Raw genomic sequence first — 23,780 nt, 5'->3', positions numbered from 1 at the left:
TATGGACCTAAATACCCGGTAGAATTTGGATATCCAGAGTCAACCAAATAATATTTTTCTATTAGTGGAAAAAAGTTAATTTATAATCATAGTTAAATAATGCTTCAAATAGTTAACAACAATAATATGATAAATGAAAGGAGAAGAAATGAAGGAAGGAGTTAATGCTATCTACTTACCTTTACATTAATGAAAGTGAAGTGAATTTTTTTTATATGTGTCAATTTTAACTTGTTAGCAATAAATGTTAAATAATTTTTGATATTCTACTAGTGTTTTATAAAATCAAAACAAGACTATTAGATATATTAGTGGTGAAAGTTATGTATAGGCAGACATATTAATAGTAAATTTTTTTGTTAAATTAATTATCATAAGAGATAATTAATAATCATTATTTTTAAAGGACGAATTATAATAATTATTACTCCATAAAAAAATTTGAGGGGTAGTATTTACGTTAGTGGTAATATTTATATTATTCATGGTCAATGTTTTTGTCTAATAAGGTCAAATAAGTTTCAATCAGGTCCAATAAGGTCTAATAAGTTTCAATGAGGCCCAATAAGGTCTAATAAGTTTCAATAAGGTCAATAAGTTCCAATCAGTTCCAATCAGGTTCAATCAGGTCCAATAAGTTATATCAGGTCCAATCAGGTTTAATAAGTTCCAATAAGTTCAGTTCAGATAAGATTCAATAATTTCAGGGCCAATAAGTTGAATAGAATGCACCCATAGGGATAGAAACTCTTTTTGTTATGAATCATAAATAATAGTGATAGAGTAATGAACTTTCAGTTCGGAGATGTGGAATTATTTAGGGTGTAAAATGACGGGCCCCGCTTCCAGAACCTGTGGGTCCCTTATGGACTCCATAACATAAACAGCTTCTCAATTCTCATGTCGACCTTTTACCTTAATGCCCACAAACCCAAAACTCCAATGAAATGAAATACAAAAGCACGTGAGTAGTACGTGACATCCCTCGCTCTCCCTCACTCCCTCACTCTCTCTCTCTCACCTCAATTTCATCGAACTCACACAAACTCTCTCTTTCTCTCTCCTCTTCATGACGTTTCACAACAACAACATCATCATCATCCTTTCGTTTCTTCTTCCCCAATTTTTTCCCCTTTCTACCAAACCCTAACCCTAATTATTTTCTCTCTCCTCTCACACTTCTTCCACCATCGCCATTCTTTCTTCTTCTTCTCTCTCTCTCTCCTCCATGCATCTGTACTAATCCTTCAACTCAAACCCTAAAAAATCTGAAATGGATTCAAACGCGAACAATCTCTACGAAACGGCGTCGCAGCCCGACACAGGAAACGACGACGCTTACACTTTCCTTGAATTCAACACTCAAGGTGGAGGAGATGAAGACGATGACTTCTCTTACCCTCAATTCAACGAACTATCACAACCAATTCGTTCTTCTCCTTCTCCTTCTTCGTCTTCTTCCGCTTGGCCTACTCCTTCTGACTCCATTATCGCCGCTGAAATCAAGGAGTCTCAACAGCCTTCTGAACCTCCTTCATCTTCATCTTCTGGTGGTCCCACCAAAGGTCGTGGTGGTGGTGGTGGTGTGCAAGGTGTGGCTTCTGCGGTGGATGCGTTGGCAGCTGGTATGAGTGGGTTGAACTTCGAGGAGACGGTCGGCGATGAAGATGGATTTGTTGATCAGTTTGGGAAAGGAGTTGGGGATTTTACCGAACATGCTTGTAGGTATTGTGGTGTTCAGAATCCTGCTTGTGTTGTTAGGTGTAATGTTCCGTCGTGCCGTAAATGGTTCTGTAATTCCAGGGGGAATACTTCCGGTTCTCATATCGTCAATCATCTCGTAAGTTTATTTTTTTTCTCCCTTTTTTGTGTCAAGTCTTGTTTTTTAATTAGTTTTTTTGAGTTAAGCGAACTTGTGTAATTGGAGAATTGATCGTTGTGGAATAAGTTTTTACACGGATGCCTAATCTATGGGGTTTGTATAATGTTGTGACTATTTCTGAATCGTAATGGTTTATGATTAGATTTTCTAAGATCCATGGAGGACGCTAATTAGATGAGTGATGGGACAGTGTGTGGAAATGATATTACTGTTTTCATGGGCATTTCAGAAGATTGTATGGTATTTTTGACAATGAGAGATTGCGACATTATGACAGTTCTATTTTTAGACAGGGAGCAGTATGTTTGAGGAAATGGGGATGCTTGTGTGCTGTTAACATCAAGGGGTGTTTAAGTAATCAAAGAGAAGTGTTTTCAGTATTCGGTGTAGCTTTAGAAAGGGTTCTGCCTGGGTGCTGTAATGATTTTACATCCAATTTTTGTGAGGCAGAAATTTTTTCTCCATGGCATGAGATAGAGTTGACTGTAATACCAATGGAGCTTTTAACAATGTTGGGAACCTTTGTCGATGGACGTGTTTAGGGGAGAATCTTGAACTTTTAAATTGTAATGAGTATACGTTGAACATGGCAGCTGCTAGCAATTTAGAAGCAAAATTAGAGAATATTAGGAGGTAGTATGGTTAGTATTTTGTTAAACGTTTGCAATGTATGTGAAATACATTGTCCTCTTGGATATTTGAGCTTTAGCTTGTTGTAGGTTTTATGAGTTGGTTTGGGTGATTTTGGACTTTCGAGAATGTGGTATAAATGGCATTTTAAGGGTTGAACAGTGTATCTGGGTCATTTTGGATTTGATGTTTGAACCACATTAGAACATAGTGTTAAATTGCAGGTGTGATCAAGATTGTGGAAGTGTTCTTTATTTTGGATTTTGATATTTACACCATAGTGTTAAATTGCAGTTGTGATCAAGATCGCGTAGGTGTACTTTATTGGAATGTTGTTTAAATGATATCCAACTCCGGATGTACTTCGTGTAATTGTAGGTGGGAGTTTCATAATCAGGATTCAGGAGCTTATGATGCTGAAGTTTCTTGAAATTACTTTTATACATCTGGTTTAGAATCACAATGAAATCTGGAATGTGTTTATTATGTTTGTTATTATTTGTTTCACTTTGAATTGTTATTATGTAAAACAACTAATAAAAAGAAATGTTATTATGTAAGATAATGTGAAATTTTGTCTTACTGATATTTTCAAAATATGCACTTTAATAGCCCTTACTAATAGATTGTTGAAGATGTTAATTGTAAATGCTGTGCGTGAGCAAACGTGAAAGTCATATTACAACTAATAGCATATTGAGGCAATGTTTTTATTTTAAACTTTTACGTAATGATTGTTGATCGTAAATATGAATTAACCCTATTGCTGGAGTAATGTTTGTGAGGGAAGGAGGATGTTAAATTTGCGCAAGGAACTAAGTGATTCTGATTATGGCATCTTGGCAAAGCTACAACATTTTTTGAATCATGTTGTGGTTTTGAATTTGATAGGATGACTATGAGGTTACGAATTTTTTTATTTGGTTTTGAAGGGTAGTCTGGATGAATGGATTCAAAAATAGCCTACATCATTCAAGTTTCAAATGAGGTATTTGTATAGCTGGAGTCAAGTGTGAGGTTGTGTTGATACTTGACTTCTCCAGGAGTTCTAGAAAAATTACTACATCATAGTTAAAGGGCTTTTTCTGTTGGCATGCCCCCTCCTTTTTTCCATTGGCAACACCCCCTACGATTCTTTATAAAATATCTTTTATTACTTCTAAAAAATTTGGGTATGTACATTTATCTTATTTAGGTTTTTTTTTTATTACCAAGATTACCTTGAAACCTGAAAATTACAACTTAAAAACCTGGCACCTCCTTGCATATCGAGATAAACTGGGACTTTTAGGTGGTCCAATACTCCCTACTGCAATCTATCTGTCTTGTGGTCACTATGTCCTTTTGTTTTTCTTTTGGGATGCCATCAGCTTAATATTTCTCAAGTTTGTTTAAATAAGATTCTGATTGTCAAGATCTTAGTTTTGCATAACGTAGTAGGAAGAGATACTTATTGAACTTTTGGTGAGAGACCCTCTTAGTTTTTGAAAGCGCGCCTTCTTGCCAGGCGAGTGGAGGTGGGAGCCAAAATGCATCAAGCAAAGCAAGCACAGTGTGGAACAAGAGGTGACGCAAGGTGCACGCTTCCGCCTCCTTTCTAGGAGGCACAAGGTGCGTCACGTAGGGCATCTTTCGATGAAGATGCGCAAGATTGACAAATTTGAATTGAATATAAAACAAATATGTTTTCTCCATATCAAATCATACCTAGGCTTCGGGGCTCAAATTTAAGCAAAAGCCGTCTTTAAGTTTCATTAAATTACTACAATTTGAACCCTAATATTGTAGAAACCTAGATTCGCGTGTGGGAGACAACTAATTGCTGCTGCTTCAGCGGTCATGGCACAGAATGCCGGTGAGACATCCTTGGTTTTGGCACTGTAACTGTTGCCTGTTTCATCGATCTCTTTTTCTGTTCTCTACTTTTCTCTTATTTTGTTTCTTTTTAATTTTAGCAGACTCCCCAAGGGTCAGTACTCGCTTTCTTTTTTTTCTCCTCTCTGTTTTTCTCGTTTTTCTTCTCCTCTTCTTTTCGTCTTCTGTTCTGCTCCTGTTCTACTTCTTAGCTTTTGATCAGATAGTTTTTTATTATAAGAAAATAAGTTTACGGTTAAAGCAGCTACCAGCAAGTAACTTCATTTTATGGCTAGCCAAAAAATTCAGCAATTATAAAATCTCCATAGCAAATTTTTCAATAGGTAGGTGCTAGGCACTCTTATTTTATTTGAGCAACTAATATTTTTTCTAATTACTATGCTCCATAGCTAATTTTTCGATCTAAGTGCACTCCTATATTTAATTAGAGCAGCTTTTTTGAGTATAAAATTTGTTTAGTAATTGATTTTTAAGGTCTTTGGTACCACACATGCGCCTCACCTATGGGATGAGGTGATGTGCGCACCGCAGCCTTGTGCTTTACCCCTTGGTGTGCCTCCCTTTGCCTTGCGCTTTGCGCCCTGGTGTGCCTCCATTCTCTTACCCTTTGCTTTTTGGTGTGCCTTTTAAAACTAAGGAGATATTTGAGGAGAATACTTGGTGAATTCTTCCGGGCTCTTTAGGTCTGGAACATGGGTTTAATGCAGGAATGAGAAAAATATTGTGCTTTGTGTAATTGTGTTCATACAGTCATTTGGGCAGAAGCTTACATTCTGAACAGTTTAACATAACAGCTTAGTTTTTAGTTAATTAAGTATCCTCCTGTATTCCCTACTGGAAGGGGTGTTAAAATTGTAATCTGGTTTATGATTGTATGCAGCTTAACTGTGTTTTTCTTCATCGCGTCGTTAGCATATATAGGGAAGCTGCTTGAATATTATGAACATGGTTGTGCCTGTAATTCTAGTGTAGTTCGTTCTCATCCGAAATGCGGGTTTGATGGTATTGTGCTGCTAACAGGTAAAAATATTGTGTTTCCAACCTTGTTTGAGTTACCGAGCGGTTTGGTGGTTAAAGCATTTACTTTGTGATGTGTTAGACTCAAAGAACTTTATTTCTGATGTGTTAGACTCATGTTAGTTACCGTTAGCTGAATCGATTCCTGTAATATGATTCTTTGCAGGTTCGAGCTAAGCACAAGGAAGTTTGTCTTCATAAAGATAGCCCATTGGGAGAGACAATTCTTGAGTGTTATAACTGTGGTTGCCGTAATGTTTTCCTACTTGGATTTATATCTGCCAAGTCCGAGAGCGTAGTCGTTCTTCTGTGTAGGGAACCTTGTCTGAGTGTTAATGCATTGAAGGACATGAACTGGGATTTGAGTCAATGGTGTCCACTAATTGATGATCGCTGTTTCCTTCCTTGGCTTGTGAAGGTAATTATTGTCAACCCTTTGCAACTTTTTTCTGGAAATGTGAAATGACTTTTGGATAGTGTGATCTCATTGCACCATCATTTATTAGTATATCAGGGAGGTTGGGGTAGGTTTTGTATCTTGATATGGTTACTTTTTTTGCAGGTTCCTTCTGAGCAAGAGCAACTGAGGGCCAGGCAGATTAGTGCGCAGCAAATAAATAAGATAGAAGAGCTATGGAAAACAAACCCTGACGCATCTTTGGAGGATCTTGAAAAGCCTGGTGTAGATGATGAGCCTCAGCCTGTTGTTTTGAAATATGAAGATGCTTACCAGGTTTGTAAATAGATCCTTGCTACCTATCTGCCTGAAGGACCAGATAACTGGATCTTTTGGGACTTTAATTTAACAGTTTAGTAGTCAAAGTTTGCTGCTCTAAATAGATCCTTCCTACCTAATCTGCCTGTTTCATCGATCTCTTGAGGTCGACAATAGTCCTCTTAGATTGTCTTGGATGCTCATCTATAAAGAAAACTAGGGAATGTTTCAGCTTATTAAGTTATCTGACTCCTTTGTATGAAGGAAATTATCTGATACTTTCCTTCTCTTTATTCTTGCAGTATCAAAATGTATTTGCCCCACTTATTAAGCTTGAAGCTGATTACGACAAAGTGAGTTGTTATCTTTCAGATTTCCATGCGTGTTCTTGTTATGTACTAAGATATTTAAGACCTCTATGTTTTGTTCTACTCTTATCTTTATCCGATTGATCTTTTGTTTTGGCAACGCTGCAGATGATGAAGGAATCTCAGAGTAAAGACAATCTCACAGTGCGGTGGGATATTGGTTTAAATAAAAAGCGCATTGCATATTTTGTTTTCCCTAAGGTGATCTTTGAGCTTGCTGTACATTAGGCTTTTCCATGTCTACACTCCACATGTTCAAATATCCTGATTTGCTTTTGCATTTGTGCAATTACCAGTTTGATTTTTTCTTTTAATAGTATTGGCTTTTGTCACTTACCTTGCTCTTATATCATGTATGTAAACATGTGAAATACGGTGCTATTTTAGGAGGATAATGAACTGCGTCTTGTGCCCGGTGATGAGTTACGGCTACGTTACTCAGGAGATGCTGCTCATCCTGCTTGGCAGTCAGTTGGTCATGTGGTACCTCTCTTACCTTTTTTACATTGATAAAGTTGCTAATTTTTCTGTTTGGAGCCGGCTTATGTTGGTAGAAATTTTGTCAGCTGTATGCTATCTTACTGTACTATTGGCTTTCAGATTAAGTTGACTGCACAGGAGGAGGTCGCACTTGAACTCCGCGCAAGTCAGGTGACTATAATTTTTTTTCTTTGAGTAATTTGCATTCCTTTTCATCCTTCAGAACCATATCACATCCTGGATCTGATAAAATAGGATGAATTGCGACGGTATTTTGTCTTTCTCAGTTCACGTTGTCAGTCTTAATGTCTCCTAATGATTTCAGGGAGTTCCTGTTGATATAAACCATGGTTTCAGTGTTGATTTTGTTTGGAAGAGTACGAGCTTTGATCGAATGCAGGGTGCAATGAAAACATTTGCAGTGGATGAGACTAGTGTTAGCGGGTGGGTTCACATTAATACTTATTTTCTCTATTGCACTGAGTTTAAGTGACTGGTGATTTTTTTTCCTTATTTTGGTATCATGAAGGGCCAAGTATAACCTTTATGGTTGTAGTTTAGTTGTCATCTAACAAAGAGGAATAGAGAATTTATTTCTGTATTGGGGGTGATTCTCTAGTAGCTATTTGTGCTGCATAATGAATAATAGATTTGGTGAGGCATAAGCATAATAGCATGTATTGAATTGTAGGAATGGTTTCAAGCTCACATAGATGTAGGTGCTTGACATCAGTCCTTTCTTTTAAATACTGGTACAGGTACATTTATCATCACTTGCTGGGCCATGAAGTTGAGATGCAAACTGTTCGAAATACTTTGCCTCGTCGATTTGGTGCTCCAGGCCTTCCAGAGCTCAATGCATCTCAGGTATTCTTTGCCTGTGTTCAATATATTTGACTGTAGGTTTGTCTAGCCTGTCTTCTTTTTCTTCTGGAACTTCTCTTTCTTCTCGAACTTCTCTTTCATATACAGGGTTATTAACTTTATATTGCTCTCCAGTTGTCTTGGTTTTGTAACATATTCTATGTCATGTTAAATTATGTTTTATTTTTCAATAGGAAGTCTTGAGGGCTTTTGTTATTGATATTCATATCCTGTTATGTTTTCCTTTACGACGACACCTAAGCTATAATTTTACTGTCATGCCTATATGTATTTACTTCAAGTTGTCTAGTTGCTTATCTTTTACAACTGTCTTTATGTATTTACTAGGTTTTTGCTGTAAAAAGCGTACTGCAGAAGCCCATTAGTTTGATTCAGGGCCCTCCTGGCACTGGAAAAACTGTAACCTCTGCTGCTATAGTGTATCACATGGCCAAACAAGGTCAAGGACAGGTATAACTTGTGGTAAGGTTTTTTAGCTTTTTTCTTTTTCGGATATTCTTGCTTAAAGGATGCTTTTTTTTCTTTGCTCTTAAGGTGCTGGTATGCGCACCAAGTAATGTGGCCGTGGATCAATTGGCTGAAAAGATAAGTGCTACTGGTTTAAAGGTATGTTGTCTATTTTCTTGACCTACAATCAAAGAGATAGCATTAAAAAATTGGAGTTGGTGTTTAGGGTACTTCAAGATACATGCTTGCATTATGTCTTTTTCTTTATTTATTTTTTCGGGGGGGGGGGGGTGTTGTGTGTAAGCTTCTTCCCTGCCTTGCATCAATTGTACATGTGTTGTGGATCTTAAATGCAAAACTGCACATCAGTTGCATCTCTCATACACACGATTGCCGCATGATTTAGATTGTGCATACGTTATATATCAGGGTGTTGTATAGCTGTTGTCTTTGGCATATAATAAGGGCTGTCTTAAACACTTTGAAGGCTCTATATGAACAATAAAATTAGTGCCTAAAAAGTAATTTATTTTCAGTACCAATATAAGTCTTCCAATAGAATCATTTAGATTATAGGCAATTTTTCAAATTATTCTAACAGGCTAACAACCATTGTGTACAACTGATGAAATCGACAACTTACATATTCTATATTGCAAATATAACATAAATAATGACACATAAAGTTACATATATCACAGTAAAGCAATATTAAATTAGAAATTACGAACATACAAATTTTATTCTCCTCTTCTCATTTATATATATTTTTTTATTTTATAACCTTTCTTTATAATACATTAACAATGAGCTTTAAAAATGATCTTGCAGCACAACTGCAAACATTTTGTAGTTGACGTCCATTTTGTTTGTATTTTTTTTCTCTTTGAGTTACCTTTCACTCTTTTTTCATTACAAAATATAATTTTACAAAACTTTATTATGAATTTTTAATTTGCTAGTACTTTTTGCCTTTTAGGGTATGAAAATACTATATGACAAGTTACTTTATGAAATATATGTGATGATTATATAATTTTTTTTCTGGCTCTTGTATGGGAAATATTTTCTTCTGCTGCTCACAAATAAGTGAAACAGTTGGTTTTTTAACAATTTCCATGCACTGCTTTGACCATCAATATCTTTGATTTTGATTTTGTTGAATCTTGATAAGTTTATATATTCAAAATACCTGATTAAACAATATCAGCAGGCACCCCCATCTATGTTTAAAAAATTATGAAGTTTGACAAACAAAATGCAAGTGTTGCATTTATTTGTGAAAGGAGGTAGTATGTATAAAATTGATATTTATGCATATGTATTAAACTCCCCATCTTAAAAGATACATAATCATTCAATACTTTTTGCTTTTTGTATACTGTTGTGTTGATGGGTGCTCTCCTAGGTCTACTGTGTTACTGTCGCCAGAAAAAGGTCAAAATCTTTTAATACCGTAGCTTGCATGTCTTGTTGTTGAAAGATTTGTAAGTTCTTATGATAGATTTGTGAAAGTTGTTGTCTACATGACATCTGGGTTTTGGAGTATTTGACTTAGATTGTGTGGTAAGTTGTTGTCTACTTGACATCTTGGATTTGGAGTATTCGACTTGGATTGTGTGGTATGTGGTCTAACTTCATCGTAGGAGGAATATCGATGAGATGGTTTTAAACACAGCTATATATATCCTGAAAATACATTTTTACTTTTTGTGTAGATTGTAAACTAATATATCTGTAATACCCCTTTATTTAGGTTGTTAGACTCTGTGCAAAGTCAAGGGAGGCTGTCAGTTCCCCTGTTGAGCATCTCACACTTCATTATCAGGTTTGCTTTGTTTGCTCTTGCTTTTTTACTTTTACTTCTTATCTTGTATTTGTCATCCAGTGATTTGTGTTCCATGCTTCTTTGTTCCACTTTTTTTTTCCATAGGTTCGGCACCTTGACACGTCAGAGAAGAGTGAACTTCACAAATTACAGCAACTGAAGGATGAACAAGGTGAGGTGGTGCTTTGTTCTTTACCCCAGCTTGCTTCTGTGATGTTGAAGAGCGTTATTGCAAATGAATATGCTGCAATATATGAAGACATGGATAACATCGTTGTCTAGTGTTTGTTTGTTTTGTTTGTCTTTTTCTTTTCTGTGTTGTTGTTGGTTTCCTTTTTTCCCTTTCTTTTTTTTTTGGTACCATATGCATATTATTATGGCCAGGGATCATCTGTACTCTTGTGCTAGTGCTTGTGGAAATGATTAAGTGTTGCTAGAGTCTTTGCTTGTGACTTGTTGGTTGTTTAGTTTTTCTTCTGGATCTTAGTTGAATTGAAAATCTTCTTTTCAATTTATCAGGAGAATTGTCTAGTAGTGATGAGAAAAAATACAAAGCATTGAAACGTGCAACAGAGAGGGAGATAGCTCAGAGTGCTGATGTCATATGTTGCACTTGTGTTGGTGCTGGAGATCCCCGACTTGCAAATTTCAGATTCCGTCAGGTAAGAATGCTTTATGCATGACTTGTGATGATTATGGAAGATTTTTATGAAGCTTGGTGGCTCACTTTTTAATATTAGGTACTCATTGACGAGTCTACACAAGCTACCGAGCCTGAGTGTCTCATACCACTGGTACTTGGAGCCAAGCAGGTGCGTTTCTGTTCATTATTACATGTTTCAGCGCTAACCATCTCATCAGTTGTTCATGCAATATGTGGCTTTTGAATATTTTCTGTTTGCTTGTGGGTGTCAAAATCTCAATATAGTTGTGTTTTTAGGCTGTTCTTGTTGGTGACCACTGTCAACTTGGTCCCGTGATAATGTGCAAGAAAGCTGCTCGAGCTGGACTAGCACAGTCTCTTTTTGAACGCCTTGTGTTACTTGGTGTGAAACCCATCAGGCTGCAGGTTCGATGTTGTCTCTGTCTCATGCCTATCTTGTGTGACTTTATTCAACTCATAAATGCCTTTTCTTGCTTATTGGATCCCATATTTGTTTTTGCTTATATGTTCTTTCTTTGGTCTCTTGTCCTTGCTTGCTAGAGCTGTATTGTGGTTAATTTACATTCTACATGAATTTCAGGTTCAATATCGGATGCATCCAGCGCTTTCCGAGTTTCCTTCCAATAGCTTCTACGAAGGTACACTCCAAAATGGTGTGACAATTAATGAACGACAATCAACGGGAATTGATTTTCCTTGGCCTGTACCAAACCGCCCAATGTTCTTCTATGTTCAGGTATGTGCACTGAGGCTGTTAAACTCTTGATTTGTTAGAAGATGGTATTAATCTACACATCACTGTGTAATATATGTGCACATGAACTTGGAATATGATTTTTGAGACATAACTACTATATTGTCAATTATTGATTTATGATTCGCAGATGGGACAAGAAGAGATAAGTGCTAGTGGAACATCATACCTTAACCGCACAGAGGCTGCGAATGTTGAGAAGATAGTTACTTCGTTCTTGAGGAGTGGTGTGGTCCCTAGTCAGGTATATAAATACTTCTATTTTGTCCTATCAAATTTGTTATAATTTTTTTTCTTTTCTTGTTGAATAACTGTGTGCCTTTAAATGATTTAATTAATATATGTTCTAGATCGGGGTTATAACACCTTATGAAGGACAACGGGCATATATCGTGAACTATATGTCAAGAAATGGTGCTCTCAGGCAGCAACTTTACAAGGAAATTGAGGTAGAGTTTGAAAAATGGCCCTCAGTTCTTTGTTTATACTTGATAGTTTGGCATATGCACAACATTTCATTGCTTTTTGGTTCATTTCTTACAGGTGGCAAGTGTAGATTCTTTTCAGGGAAGAGAGAAGGATTACATCATTTTATCTTGTGTTAGGAGTAATGAACACCAGGTTATTTTTCTGGATTGTTTATTGACGTCATTTGTGCTGTCTTTTTTCTTGGAGTTGTCTATTTATATGTCTAGAAGATGGTGGAGGAGTTTTGTTTTGGATATTCAAAGGGAGGTGGCAAGTCTCCTGGTTGTTAGTTTGTCTGCATTAATTGTACTGTATGGCTGTGTTACAATATCACTTCGCCCAATAGCAATACACCTGTTTCCTTGTGCTGATCATATTGCCTTTTACTCGGCACATCCTTTTTTCGTATTGTAAGTTGGCCTACATATAAATATATATAGATGCTCGTTTTTAGATGTGCCCAGTTGGACTATATTAGAAATCAAAATGTGATCGATAAAACTTTAGCACTCGGATGTGTTAGCTGTCAGCATCTTTTGCATGTATCTTAAGAATGATGGATAGTAACTTGATTGATCTTCTCACCTTTGCTATGCTTTCTTAAGTTGTTCCTTTCTGTTCCCTTTATCTCTTTGCAGTGTTTCTCAGACATATTGTTCAAATGTAGATTTTTGTAAAAATAGATGAAAGTGCTTCACAACCAATAATCTTGAGTCTCATACACTTTGCCAAAAGGTGACCATCAGATTTGGAACTTGAGACAGTAAATTTGGGTTTCATGAGACAGGAATTCCTTTTATGCATTAAGATCATTGAACCAATATCGCTTGTCGTGTCAAGAGACGCGTATCTTTGTCCCACATCAATGTTCTTACTTTCTACTGAGATGATGTTGATCTATTAATATAATGTATGCACTTTGTTTCTCATTATGCTTTTGGTTCCCCTTATTTAATTGTGATATATGGTCATCTATTCCGGTAGCTACATACAATATCTAGCACATCATTTGTATTCTGTGTCTTTTTTAATCCTTTTTGTTAAATGACAAATGTGTATATGGTGTGGATGGTGTATTTTTTTTTTTTTTGGTTTCAAAAAATCAGGATTTTGATTCAGCATGTGTTTGCTTGTGAAGTGTTTTGTACTGAAGATCAAGAAAAGGAGGGATTTGTAAACTTTTTAAAATTGCTTACAGATGTTGAATGTTGATAACATAGTGGCTTGACCATTTTTTTGAAATTTGTGTCGTATCTCGATGTTTGCTGTCAATTGACTATCGTATGCTGTGTTCAGGGTATTGGATTCCTCAATGATCCTCGTAGGCTCAATGTTGCACTGACACGTGCCCGTTATGGTATTGTTATCTTGGGGAATCCTAAAGTTCTGAGCAAGCAGCCACTTTGGAATAGTTTATTGACTCATTATAAGGTACAATTCTAATTACTGCTTGTTTTGTCAATGCTCTTTGAGTGAGGTAAGCATTTGGCTGGAAAAAAAAACTAGCAAGTGCAATCATCTGTCCCTATCCCTAAAAAATTATTGTGGTGCCTGTTCTGTTGCCTTTTTAAGGGCTCTAATCTTGATAAGAGTCAACTCCATAATGGTTGGATGCAGTTATTTACATTTGACAATGTTCTCCTTTTAATATTTACCCTTGTTTGTTTGATTTAGGAGCATGAGTGTTTGGTTGAAGGACCTCTTAGTAACTTGAAGCAAAGTATGGTTCAGTTTCAGAAACCAAAGAAGGTATATTCTATTTTATTGTCCCATCTTGTTTTCCATTTTACTGGCTAGCACGGGTCTCTCGTCAAGTTAATACATAGCTAACATGTTTTTCTTTTTTTTTATTTTTTTATTATCTTGCTACAGATTTATAATGATCGCAGACTATTCTATGGTGCAGCAGCTGGTATTCTGCCTAACGATAGTTATACACCAGTTTCGTCGACCGGCCCAAATGCTGATAGACGAGGTAGTCGTGCTAGAGGTATGCTTTCATCGAGTGCATATTGACCCTCTCACCCCTCCCCCTCCTCGTACACACTTTATTGTAACACTGTTCTGTAATTTCTGAGAACATGACATTTGGTAGGGTTTGTCTTATTTTAAGCCTGTATGCCTAATTTCAGGCTACATGCCACCGGGGGCCCCCAACGGTACACACAAACCAGCAGTGCATCCTACTGGATTCCCCATGACTCGAGTTCCTCTTCCTCCTTATCATGGTGCACCACCATCTCAGCCGTATGCCATCCCCTCTCGAGGTGCTGTACATGGTCCCGTTGGAGCAGTTCCTCAAGTCCCTCAGCCTGGTAGCCGTGGTTTTGGTGCTGGCCGTGGCAATGCTGCTCCAATTGGAAGTCATTTACAACACCAAGGCTCACAGCAACCTGTTGGAAGTCTTGGGCCTAGTTTCAACTTTCCATTGGAAAGTCCCAATGGCCAACCTTCTGTTGGTGGTCCATTGTCACAACCTGGTTTTGTTTCTAATGTTAGTAATTTTGTATGATTGTTTTTTTTTTGTTTGTTTTTTCCTGTGTTTTCAAATGTTCGTTATGTTGAATTGTGTTGGTTATGCTGAATATCAGATGCCTGTTCAAGGACCTAGTCAATCTTTCCGTGATGGGTTCTCAATGAGTGGAATGTCACAGGTAATATGATCAACTCTATTACCTCCTTCATTTGGCTACCCTTTTAACTTGGTTTGATTTTAACACACGTGAACAATTTTCTAGGACTTCTTGGGTGATGATTTTAAGAGTCAGGGATCACATGTTCCTTACAATATTGCGGAGTTCTCAACACAGGTATAATAATTGAACTATTGCTGTTTATAGTAGTTTTTGTACTGTGCCTCATCTTTTTACTGTTTATGGCTGGTTGTATGGTTTATTGTCTGAAATTTCATTGCAAACTTGCTATAGAATATGTCTCCTATGCAATGTGAGTTTTCACATCCGTTTACTAATCTGACGAGTTTGATGTCTAATATGTTTGTTTTTTTTTCCAATTTTCCTGGTGGTGGGTGCATATGAAAGAGCCAATGTTGCTTGTGTTTCTTTTGCTCTTATTAAATACTCCCTCCGTTTCTTAATTGCTACATTGTGTTTTGCACAAGATTTTAGGCGATGTCTCTTTTAAGCTTTTTGGAGGGTACTTTTTGACCCATTAAATGAAATAAGGGGGAAAGTGAGAAGATTACTTTTTGGTGGAAAAGTGAAAAACAGAAAAGATATAATTACTTTTTGGTGGGCCAAGTACTTCAAATAAGGAAAGTTTAAACAATGTAGCAATTAAAAAGAAACAACTATTGAAGGAAATTGTAGCAATTAAATAAATGGGGGGAGTAAGACTACATCTCTACATACTGCTGACAGGTTCACTTATTACTATACCTTACATGCATGCAATGCGTGCGATAGCGTGTGATAGCATATGAAGTAGAAAATAAAATTAGTTGGGTACAAAAACTGTTTATATTTTGTTTTCTCAAAAAACTGATGCTTAGTTTAAATGTCCTACTTTCCCCCCTTTTTCCATTCAAATGAAACAGTTAGTTATCTCCCTATTTTTTTTCTTTTATTCCTTTTTCTATTTTTTGGTGTCTTCCATGTGTTGCTTTATATAATAGAGATTTGTTAATTTATTTTATGGAAATATTCTATTAAATAGTCGAGTCTGGCACTAACTATGTACTCATGTCTAACTTAAGTAGTTGAGAGCGAGTAGTATACAATACCATTACATGTTTCTACTGGTGGTTTAACAGATTGTGTTAACTTGTGTCTTGGTGATTGGTGACAGGCTTCACAAAGTGGATATTCTGTTGATTATGCTACACAAGGAGCACAGTCTGGTTTTCCAGGAAGCTTCCTGAACCAAAACTCTCAAGCTGGATATTCTCGTTTTGGTAGCGGAAGTGATTTTATGTCTCAGGTTTGGAGAACATATGATGTCGTCCCTTTGTTTTGTTTTTGTCATACTTTTTCCACTGCTGAATTCTGATGACTTATATACAGGATTATATGGCACATGGATCCCAAGGTCTTTTTACTCAAGTTGGCTTCAATGATCCATCTCAAGATGACAACTCACAGGGCCATTTTGGTGTTGGAAACGCAAACCCCCTTCAATCGCAGGTGAGTGTGGTATTACGCAATGTCAAAGTTTACATAGATTTCCATAGAACATGTCTTTTGTTATCTTACAGTACTTCTGAATTAGAATTTTTTGAGACTAGACTTCAGATGGTTGGAGTTCTTAAATTTGTCTGGGGAAGAGAGGTGTTAGGTATTTTATAATGAATTGGTGTTGAACTACCTGATACTATTCTTCCATTTTGTTAGGCAATTATGTTAGCTATTGTCAAAATAATTTCCTCTTTTGAGATAGTAACATTGATTTCATTGGTACATTTTCTCATAAGTGGTTTATCTTGCAGGGCTTGATGAATCCTCTGTATTCCCAGCCCTTTACACACTACAACACACAGCCCATGAATTTGCAGAATGTTCAGCACCAGCAGACCCAGCCTCAGCAGCAGTCTGCTCAGCAGGGCTTGAGCTCACAGAACCAGAAGGTCCACTACAGTGGTTGAAAAATATGGGAGTTTGGCCAAAGATGGGATAGTCTTCAATATCAGCAACTTGGTTTGTCGACCCCCTGTACCATTGCAATATAATATAAATGAAAGCAACAATTTTTGCCCGGGTGAGGTTACCTATGATTTTTGCCACCTCCTCAATTCCAAATGTTTTGAAGGATGATGAAAGTCTGAAGGAGGACTTTCAGCCGTTGGCTATGGAAACCCTAATATGGCACAGATGGTCCAAAATAAGGCTGAGAAGGAAAAGAATGATCCCTGTTATCGGCCCCAAGGTATTCTCTTGAGAAAAGGCTCAAAAACGATTTGTTGTGGGAGAGATCTTTACATGACATGGTCTGGTCGGAAGGGTTCGGAAGTGAAAGCAAGGATATGGCAGGCGTACAGGATGAAGGCCCCATTATTCATACAGAAACAGCAATGAAGTACAGGATTGTGTACAGCACTGCAGGGAAAGGATACTATTTTACCAAACCCTTTCAGCTCTTCCTCACATGTAATTATACTCTACAATGGTAACAGTCATATATGAATAGCGATGATGGCGATTATATTTGTGTGTTTTGGATACATTAATCGTCTGGTCTAATACTAGTGTGTAAAACTTAAACGTTGTGAAGTTGGCTTATTGCTAGTTTTGTTTAGTAATTCCTCTGCTGTTTCAAATTGTCAAATCTTTGTTGTTTCTGATCTTTAGGAGTTGGTATCTATTCTTGAGATTTGAATTTATGATCATGTGATCAATTGGATGGATACAACACAACAACAGATATTATCTCAGGCTCTTCCTGGTACAAGTACAACCAGCCATAATCAAAGAGAGGGCGGGAGGGTATATAGTACTCTCCATCCTCAGTTATATGCAATATGGAAATATTTTACAGCCTACCAAACAGTCATAGTCACATCCAAATTGTATGAATGTGTTAAGATTTCCTAAGTGGACAGACTATTTCTTAACATTTACAAAAAGTTGGGCCGCTATGTATATTGTTTTTGGTGTGGAGTTAAAACAAAATTTTATCAGACCTTGGTGCAATGGTGGAAATAGACACTTTTAGCTCATGAACACACGTTATTTTCGAGTTCCATCTGATTAAACCTTTTAGAGGTATATCGACCATTTTAAGAAATCAGTCTAGTTTTACTTGGAACGTTATCACACGATTCACTTTTCTTATTCTATATTATGTATACTGCATTTTCATATTATGGATATCGATATTGAATTCCTGATAAAGGATTGTATCATGGTGAATTTCGATATTCTCGATAAGAAATCATATCAGGTGATATAATGAATGTTTATTCAGTTATTGAATATAAATATTGATATTGATTTTCTGAAAAAGAAGCATATTACGGTAAGTAATGATGATATTGGATTCATGATAAGAAATCATATGTTGATATTGGATTTTCGATAAGAAATCGTTTTTTTATGTAGATTGAGCTACAAAGAATAGTGACATAAATTTATCATAGCTCTAGGTTGTAGGTGTGGATTTAGGATTTTTTAACTAATAACACTCTAGCAAATGACGAAAAAGGGTTGTAAAATTAACAATTTTTTATTATTAAAACTTGTTTGACTGCACAACAATAAGAGCTCCACACAATCATCTTTTCTCCTTTTTATTAGTCATTCTATAGCAAATCTTTCGATGGAAGTAGTTTAATTTACCATGAAAAAGCCTTTTTTTACCGATAAGGTTGGAAAAAGCTGGTTCGATCCGAACCTGTAACACCTCGATAATTCTCTCTTTTTCAAAATACCTTTTCAATATAAAACTTAGAGAATCATCAAAGCATTATCGCTTGTGTGATAACGTATCAGCTTATTTAGAATTTTACAGTGGAAAACATAATAACTAACTTTAGAATTGAAATTTAATTAACTACAAAGTCAACTTCAAAAGTCAACTAACAACGTCAACGATAACTTAAAACCAACCCAACTATAAAGTATATAAACCAAAGTACGATAATTAAATTTAAACTACACAAGCTCTCCAATCTTCAAACCTGTAGATGACAATGCACAAACAAAAGCACGTAATCATCAAAATGGATCATCACATGATCAATAAGGCATAACCATGATCAACACACACAAACAAAAGCACGTAATCATCAAATCTGAGTACTACATAATAAATAAATAAACCTAACATGATACTACTACATGATAACAGAAATAAATAATAATATAATAACTTGCAGATAACTCTTACTGAACTAAATTCCACAACCAATAATTCAATTACTTTAAATGGAATAGACAATAGAACGTGTTGTCTGACAAAAAACCAGACTTCCCTTCGGAAGACGAAATATGAGCGCGACTCTGTATTTCCATGACCTATGATATCGAGGAACCCTTAAAATAAAAAGGGGAACGGTGATCAATCCGATCCCAGGATAGCCATGGGCTACCACCATGTACTCCAACTCTCTACTAGTCCAACACTTCAGACGTGCACAAGTCTAAAGCTATTGATATCCACGTTTCACTTTACATGATTTACCATTCATTACTTGCTATGACTCACAAGCAACACATATAATACAATGATCAAACAATCACAACTTTCATTTTTATCTTAGGATTAGATAAGTGATCATACAACTTAACAACCCAAGATTAATTTCCTCTTTAATCCAATCTTTCTTATTTGTTGAAGCTAGCCAACAACCAAATTACCTTTGAAAGATATAAAATATCAACTTACCAAATAAGGCCCTCGGTCCTCATAGAGTAGTGAAATAATAATAAAAAGGGAAGAACATGATTCAATCCACACCAATATATATATATATATATATATTAATCCCCCCATGTGAATTAATAAAATATAAATCATATATGAACTCAAAATAGTTCATGTACATTATACTACATGATTTCCATCCTTAAAATCATGATACTAAGCACATTAACACATAGGTATGTACGTACCTTGTATAGACAAATTGGGTGGCCACTTTCACAACCTTAAAAGTCGCCTACAATGAATTCTCCACCTATAAAAATCAACATAACAAAAAATCAATACTCAAATAATTTCCAGCAACTTTCAAAAATATTTTTAAACCTCCTCTAAACATATTTTTAAACCTCCTTTAAAACATATTTTTAAACCTCCTTTAAAAAATATGTAAAAGTCTTTTTCATCATTAAGATTTCAATTACTAACACTTCCTAGTATAGTACTACTATACTAGTTATTAAAATCTTTTAAAATTCCAGCAATATATAATCTGTAAAAACTCCCTTCAAACATACAAGGGGTATCATGTGCTTTTACCTATCTGAATTGGAAATTAAGCCTATAATATGTCCCTCTTACATTTCCCGTCTAATTACACCTGATCTAGTTGACCCCTTAGAGCATGTACAATGGTTGGTGTCTCTCCAACTAGCTCTCCACACTCTCTCTCATATTCTCTCTCTTCAAGCTACTCTCAAGAGCCATGTTTAAAAACACCCAACAACAATAAAACCCTTTAAAGAGCTCTCCATTCAATTTTCTTTATTTTGTGGTCCCCATGTCAATAAATGAACCTCATTTCATATTATGATCAAAGTTATATAAATTAAGTTATTCATGTAAATTAAATATAATTACAAATTAATCTTTTTCATAATTTAAGCAAAGTAGAATTTTTAAAAAACAATATAATTATGAGTGCTAATATTTAATTTTCATAAATTTGGCATGGAATGAAGAATTAACCTACAACATGAAAAACTAATTTTTAAATATCCAATATTAGGCTCATTTTATAGATAAAGGAAAATTATACTTGTTGACATAATAATTATTACCATCTTTTTTTTAATTTGTATAGAAAAGATCATTAAATAGTTGCATGAAGAAAATAGAATTGAAGTAATTACAATAAAAAGTGGGTCCCACACATTGGAGAGCCATCTCTCCATCAACCCAAATGGTATCTCCCCCAAGAGCCCTTTTGCAAAGTGTCTCCATGGAGAGACACCCAAGACATACCCAAGAGCCCCATTGTTGGGTAAGAGGTGGCTCTCCATTTTCTCTCTCCTTGGAGAGCTAGTTGGAGAGCTAGTCTCTAATGCGTTGATCAACCGTAGAATCTCACAAATTAATAGTTTGGTAAAGTCAGGTTTTCTTGTTTCTTTGCTCATATCTCGTTGTACGGTCTGCTGATTTATGTTGTGTACAAGATTACTTTAGTTTTATTGGACTTTAACTTTCCAAGTGGATCATTGAATTGTGTGAATGTGATTGAGAGAGAACAATTTTGTGAACAAGCATATCAGGGTAGACATCGGATGAAAGCGAATGCACTTGAGCATCAGCACTTGTTATCTCATTTTCTCAATCCTCATTCTTCGCGCTTATGCTCTATCTCTCTATACTTCTATACTATATGTATGCGCAACACACTCCTATCTAGTGACAAATGTGGCAATAGGGGAATAGATACTTCCCTGAAAAGAAGATTTGGATGTAGGAGAGGTGAGTAGAATGGCATCTTTTGCTCCAATTGGCCAACAAAGGTTGTTAATTACTAACAAATAATTATCCCTCAAAAAATATGAGTAAATATTACTATTACATTGGATCTCAAGAACAACAACTCGAATCTCTCTCTTCACCATTAGATTGCAATAATTACCTTTAAGCAGTTTGTCTTTAGTGCCTTGTTTCTTATTAAAAACCCAATTATGGGAGGGGTAAAGAGAAAAGCTTTTTGAAAAAACACAAGCCAAGGCTATTGAGGTCAGAATTAGGAGAGGGGGATTCGGAATTGCAAAAGGTTTTGTCAGATAATGATGGCTAGAGCTGAAAGTTTGGTGTATGATTTGGATTAAAGTCTAATCTAATCTGATTCGAACAAAATTTTGATTTCAATTTTCCAATCCGAATCCAAACCAATTGAGTTTGAATTTGATCCAATCCAATTTGAATTCTCGTACTCTAGATTGGATCTGATTCAAAAATTCAATTTTTTAAATTCTAGTTTTTCGATTAAATAAATTATGCCCAACAAGAACATAGTAGGTTAGGAAATGAGGAATTAAGTTATGTTAGGGTTTTAGGGGAAAGGTTGAAGTGCTACGCCTGCTGAACTATGGACTAGGTTTTTTTTAAAAAAAAATCAGTTAAGCACTTAAGCCCAATCTAGATAAATAATGCAAGGCATATTATTATTCGATTATATTAGATTTTTGGATCCAATTACCCTCAATCCAATCCGATTCGAAAGTCCATTTTTTCAAAAACCTCAATCCGAATCCAACCCAAACACATTTCGAATCCGATCTGATGGAGGTCTTATTAAATTAAAAGTGATCCAGTCATCCAACGCACTGTTTAACTCAACCGAAGCTAACTATTTTCAAGTCCCTGCACATTAAACACTTAATATCAGCCAAAGACTGAACAATGTTTAATATTATAATAAAACAAAACTATTCAATGTGCAAGCAAAATATATAGGAATATCTTGCAAATTCATTTAAAAGTTGTACATATTATATATATAATATATGAACTTTCTAATTAACAATCTCAAATCCAATCCTTCTTTCTGAACCATTTTGTAAAACTTTCAAATAATCTTTTGGTAATCTGTGAGTATGAAGTAATAAAAATCCAATAAGCTATCTAGACTCACCAGACAAGGTAAACACCAAAGTTCCTAGTATGCATACCCCTAACTTGATAACGTATCAAGAAGAAAGACGAATGGCAAGAGTATTGATCAATATACTCCCAATTACTAATTGTTGCGACACCGTTAACTCGACATACTTCCATTCTCGAGTAATATCGCTTACCGGCAACCCCCACAGTTTAATTAAAACTTGGTAACAATGAGTAACATCCTCCTTTCCAATATAAATCTTATAAACAATCTCAACTCTTTCACTATAAATATCGAGAAATCAAATATGAGTTTCAATATATAATGTTATAAAAACGATCTCAATCTCAAAATATATTTTCAAAACAATATAAACGAATTCTGAACTCATTTGTACAAGTATAGTAAGAAATCTTATCTTACCAGCCACCACGGTCAATAAATCTCAATCTCAAGTCAAATAGGTTCCTCTACAAACATGCAATTAATAATATAATAATATAGTTTAAGTCACTTGACTATATTTCACATAGTTCACATATAAATGACATAACCTAATTAATGAGCTTTAATTTACTCCATTACTACTCAAAGGTGAAAATAGAACAAACCAACCAAACTAAAAATCGTTTACTGTTCACCTAAGACAGTTAAAATAATACCAACAATGCGTAGCAAGTATTTAACTCTCTCATTCTTTTTATATATATAGCAAAAGGGGAAATTAAACTTACTTCATTACCAAGATATCACAACTATACTCAAGACCAAAGTAGTCGGAGTCAAGTTCCTAACAATACAAATGAAAGCTAAAACAAACATCATAGCAAAAGCAAAACTAGTTCAACACTTATGCGCAAAGTACAAAAAAAGAACACCTTACACATTACCATGAGTAACAACATCCAACCCATTACAAGTATATTAGTTTAATGTATGACTTTATAACAAAATTAACACAAGAGTAAAATATGAACTTTAACTCATTCGAATCATTGCAAAACACCCAACTCCATACAAAAATATTTGACTCTCACTATACAATAAATCTCATGTTAAGTTCTAACAAAACTCATTGAACAAAGAACTACAATCTACAATAGTATACTGAAAATTTGACAACTAACAACAATCCACATATAAACATAATTCTAGAGTAAATCTTGAAACTAATAATATTACAAATTAAATCCGAAAACATGTTAACTAAGTCATATGAACCATCAAACATGAGCTAATTACTCAAATTTCGTATAACAAACTTTCCCCCCCCCCCCAGTTTAATTTACTCAAGAACCCTAATATAACAAAATCCCCAAATTCGAAAAATCAATCAAATACGAATCAAACTTAGGATTATAACTTACTTATTAAGGTGAATTAATAGAGTAATATTACCAAGAATAGGACCAGAATTTGTTTTCTTCGATCCGACTTTTCCAGAACCGAAATTCGCAAAGCCAAGAACACAATATTCCTTCAGAAAAGAAAATCCACAAAATCGAAAATTGTTGAAGAAGAACGATGGTT

At 35.4% G+C, this 23,780-nt stretch overlaps 1 protein-coding gene across 1 annotated transcript; it reads left to right on the top strand.

Moving 5' to 3' along the window:
- Positions 1–940: 940 nt before the first annotated feature.
- On the top strand, positions 941–17,293 carry LOC104892888 (regulator of nonsense transcripts 1 homolog). The gene is made up of 29 exons (XM_010678912.4): positions 941–1,840; positions 5,571–5,822; positions 5,967–6,137; positions 6,422–6,472; positions 6,596–6,688; positions 6,875–6,970; positions 7,088–7,138; positions 7,293–7,411; positions 7,726–7,834; positions 8,180–8,302; positions 8,387–8,458; positions 10,056–10,127; positions 10,233–10,299; positions 10,647–10,789; positions 10,868–10,939; positions 11,068–11,196; positions 11,372–11,527; positions 11,676–11,789; positions 11,896–11,994; positions 12,089–12,166; positions 13,310–13,444; positions 13,688–13,762; positions 13,886–14,003; positions 14,146–14,507; positions 14,605–14,667; positions 14,752–14,823; positions 15,821–15,952; positions 16,036–16,155; positions 16,458–17,293. The coding sequence occupies exons 1-29, from the start codon at positions 1,274–1,276 to the stop codon at positions 16,611–16,613; spliced, it is 3,867 nt and encodes a 1,288-aa protein (XP_010677214.2). The 5' UTR covers positions 941–1,273; the 3' UTR covers positions 16,614–17,293.
- Positions 17,294–23,780: the final 6,487 nt, after the last annotated feature.

Source organism: Beta vulgaris, chromosome 5 (genome assembly GCF_026745355.1).
Source record: "Beta vulgaris subsp. vulgaris cultivar EL10 chromosome 5, EL10.2, whole genome shotgun sequence".
Taxonomy (NCBI): Eukaryota; Viridiplantae; Streptophyta; class Magnoliopsida; order Caryophyllales; family Amaranthaceae; genus Beta; species Beta vulgaris.
This window is presented reverse-complemented; position numbering and strand designations above follow the sequence as displayed.

Excerpts from the sequence above, each read along its gene's own strand:
- LOC104892888 (XM_010678912.4), top strand. The coding sequence starts at position 1,274 with ATGGATTCAAACGCGAACAATCTCTACGAAACGGCGTCGCAGCCCGAC. Across the intron at positions 10,940-11,067 it reads TGGTACTTGGAGCCAAGCAG|GCTGTTCTTGTTGGTGACCA; the intron begins GTGCGTTTCTGT and ends TTGTGTTTTTAG. Across the intron at positions 11,995-12,088 it reads AACTTTACAAGGAAATTGAG|GTGGCAAGTGTAGATTCTTT; the intron begins GTAGAGTTTGAA and ends CATTTCTTACAG.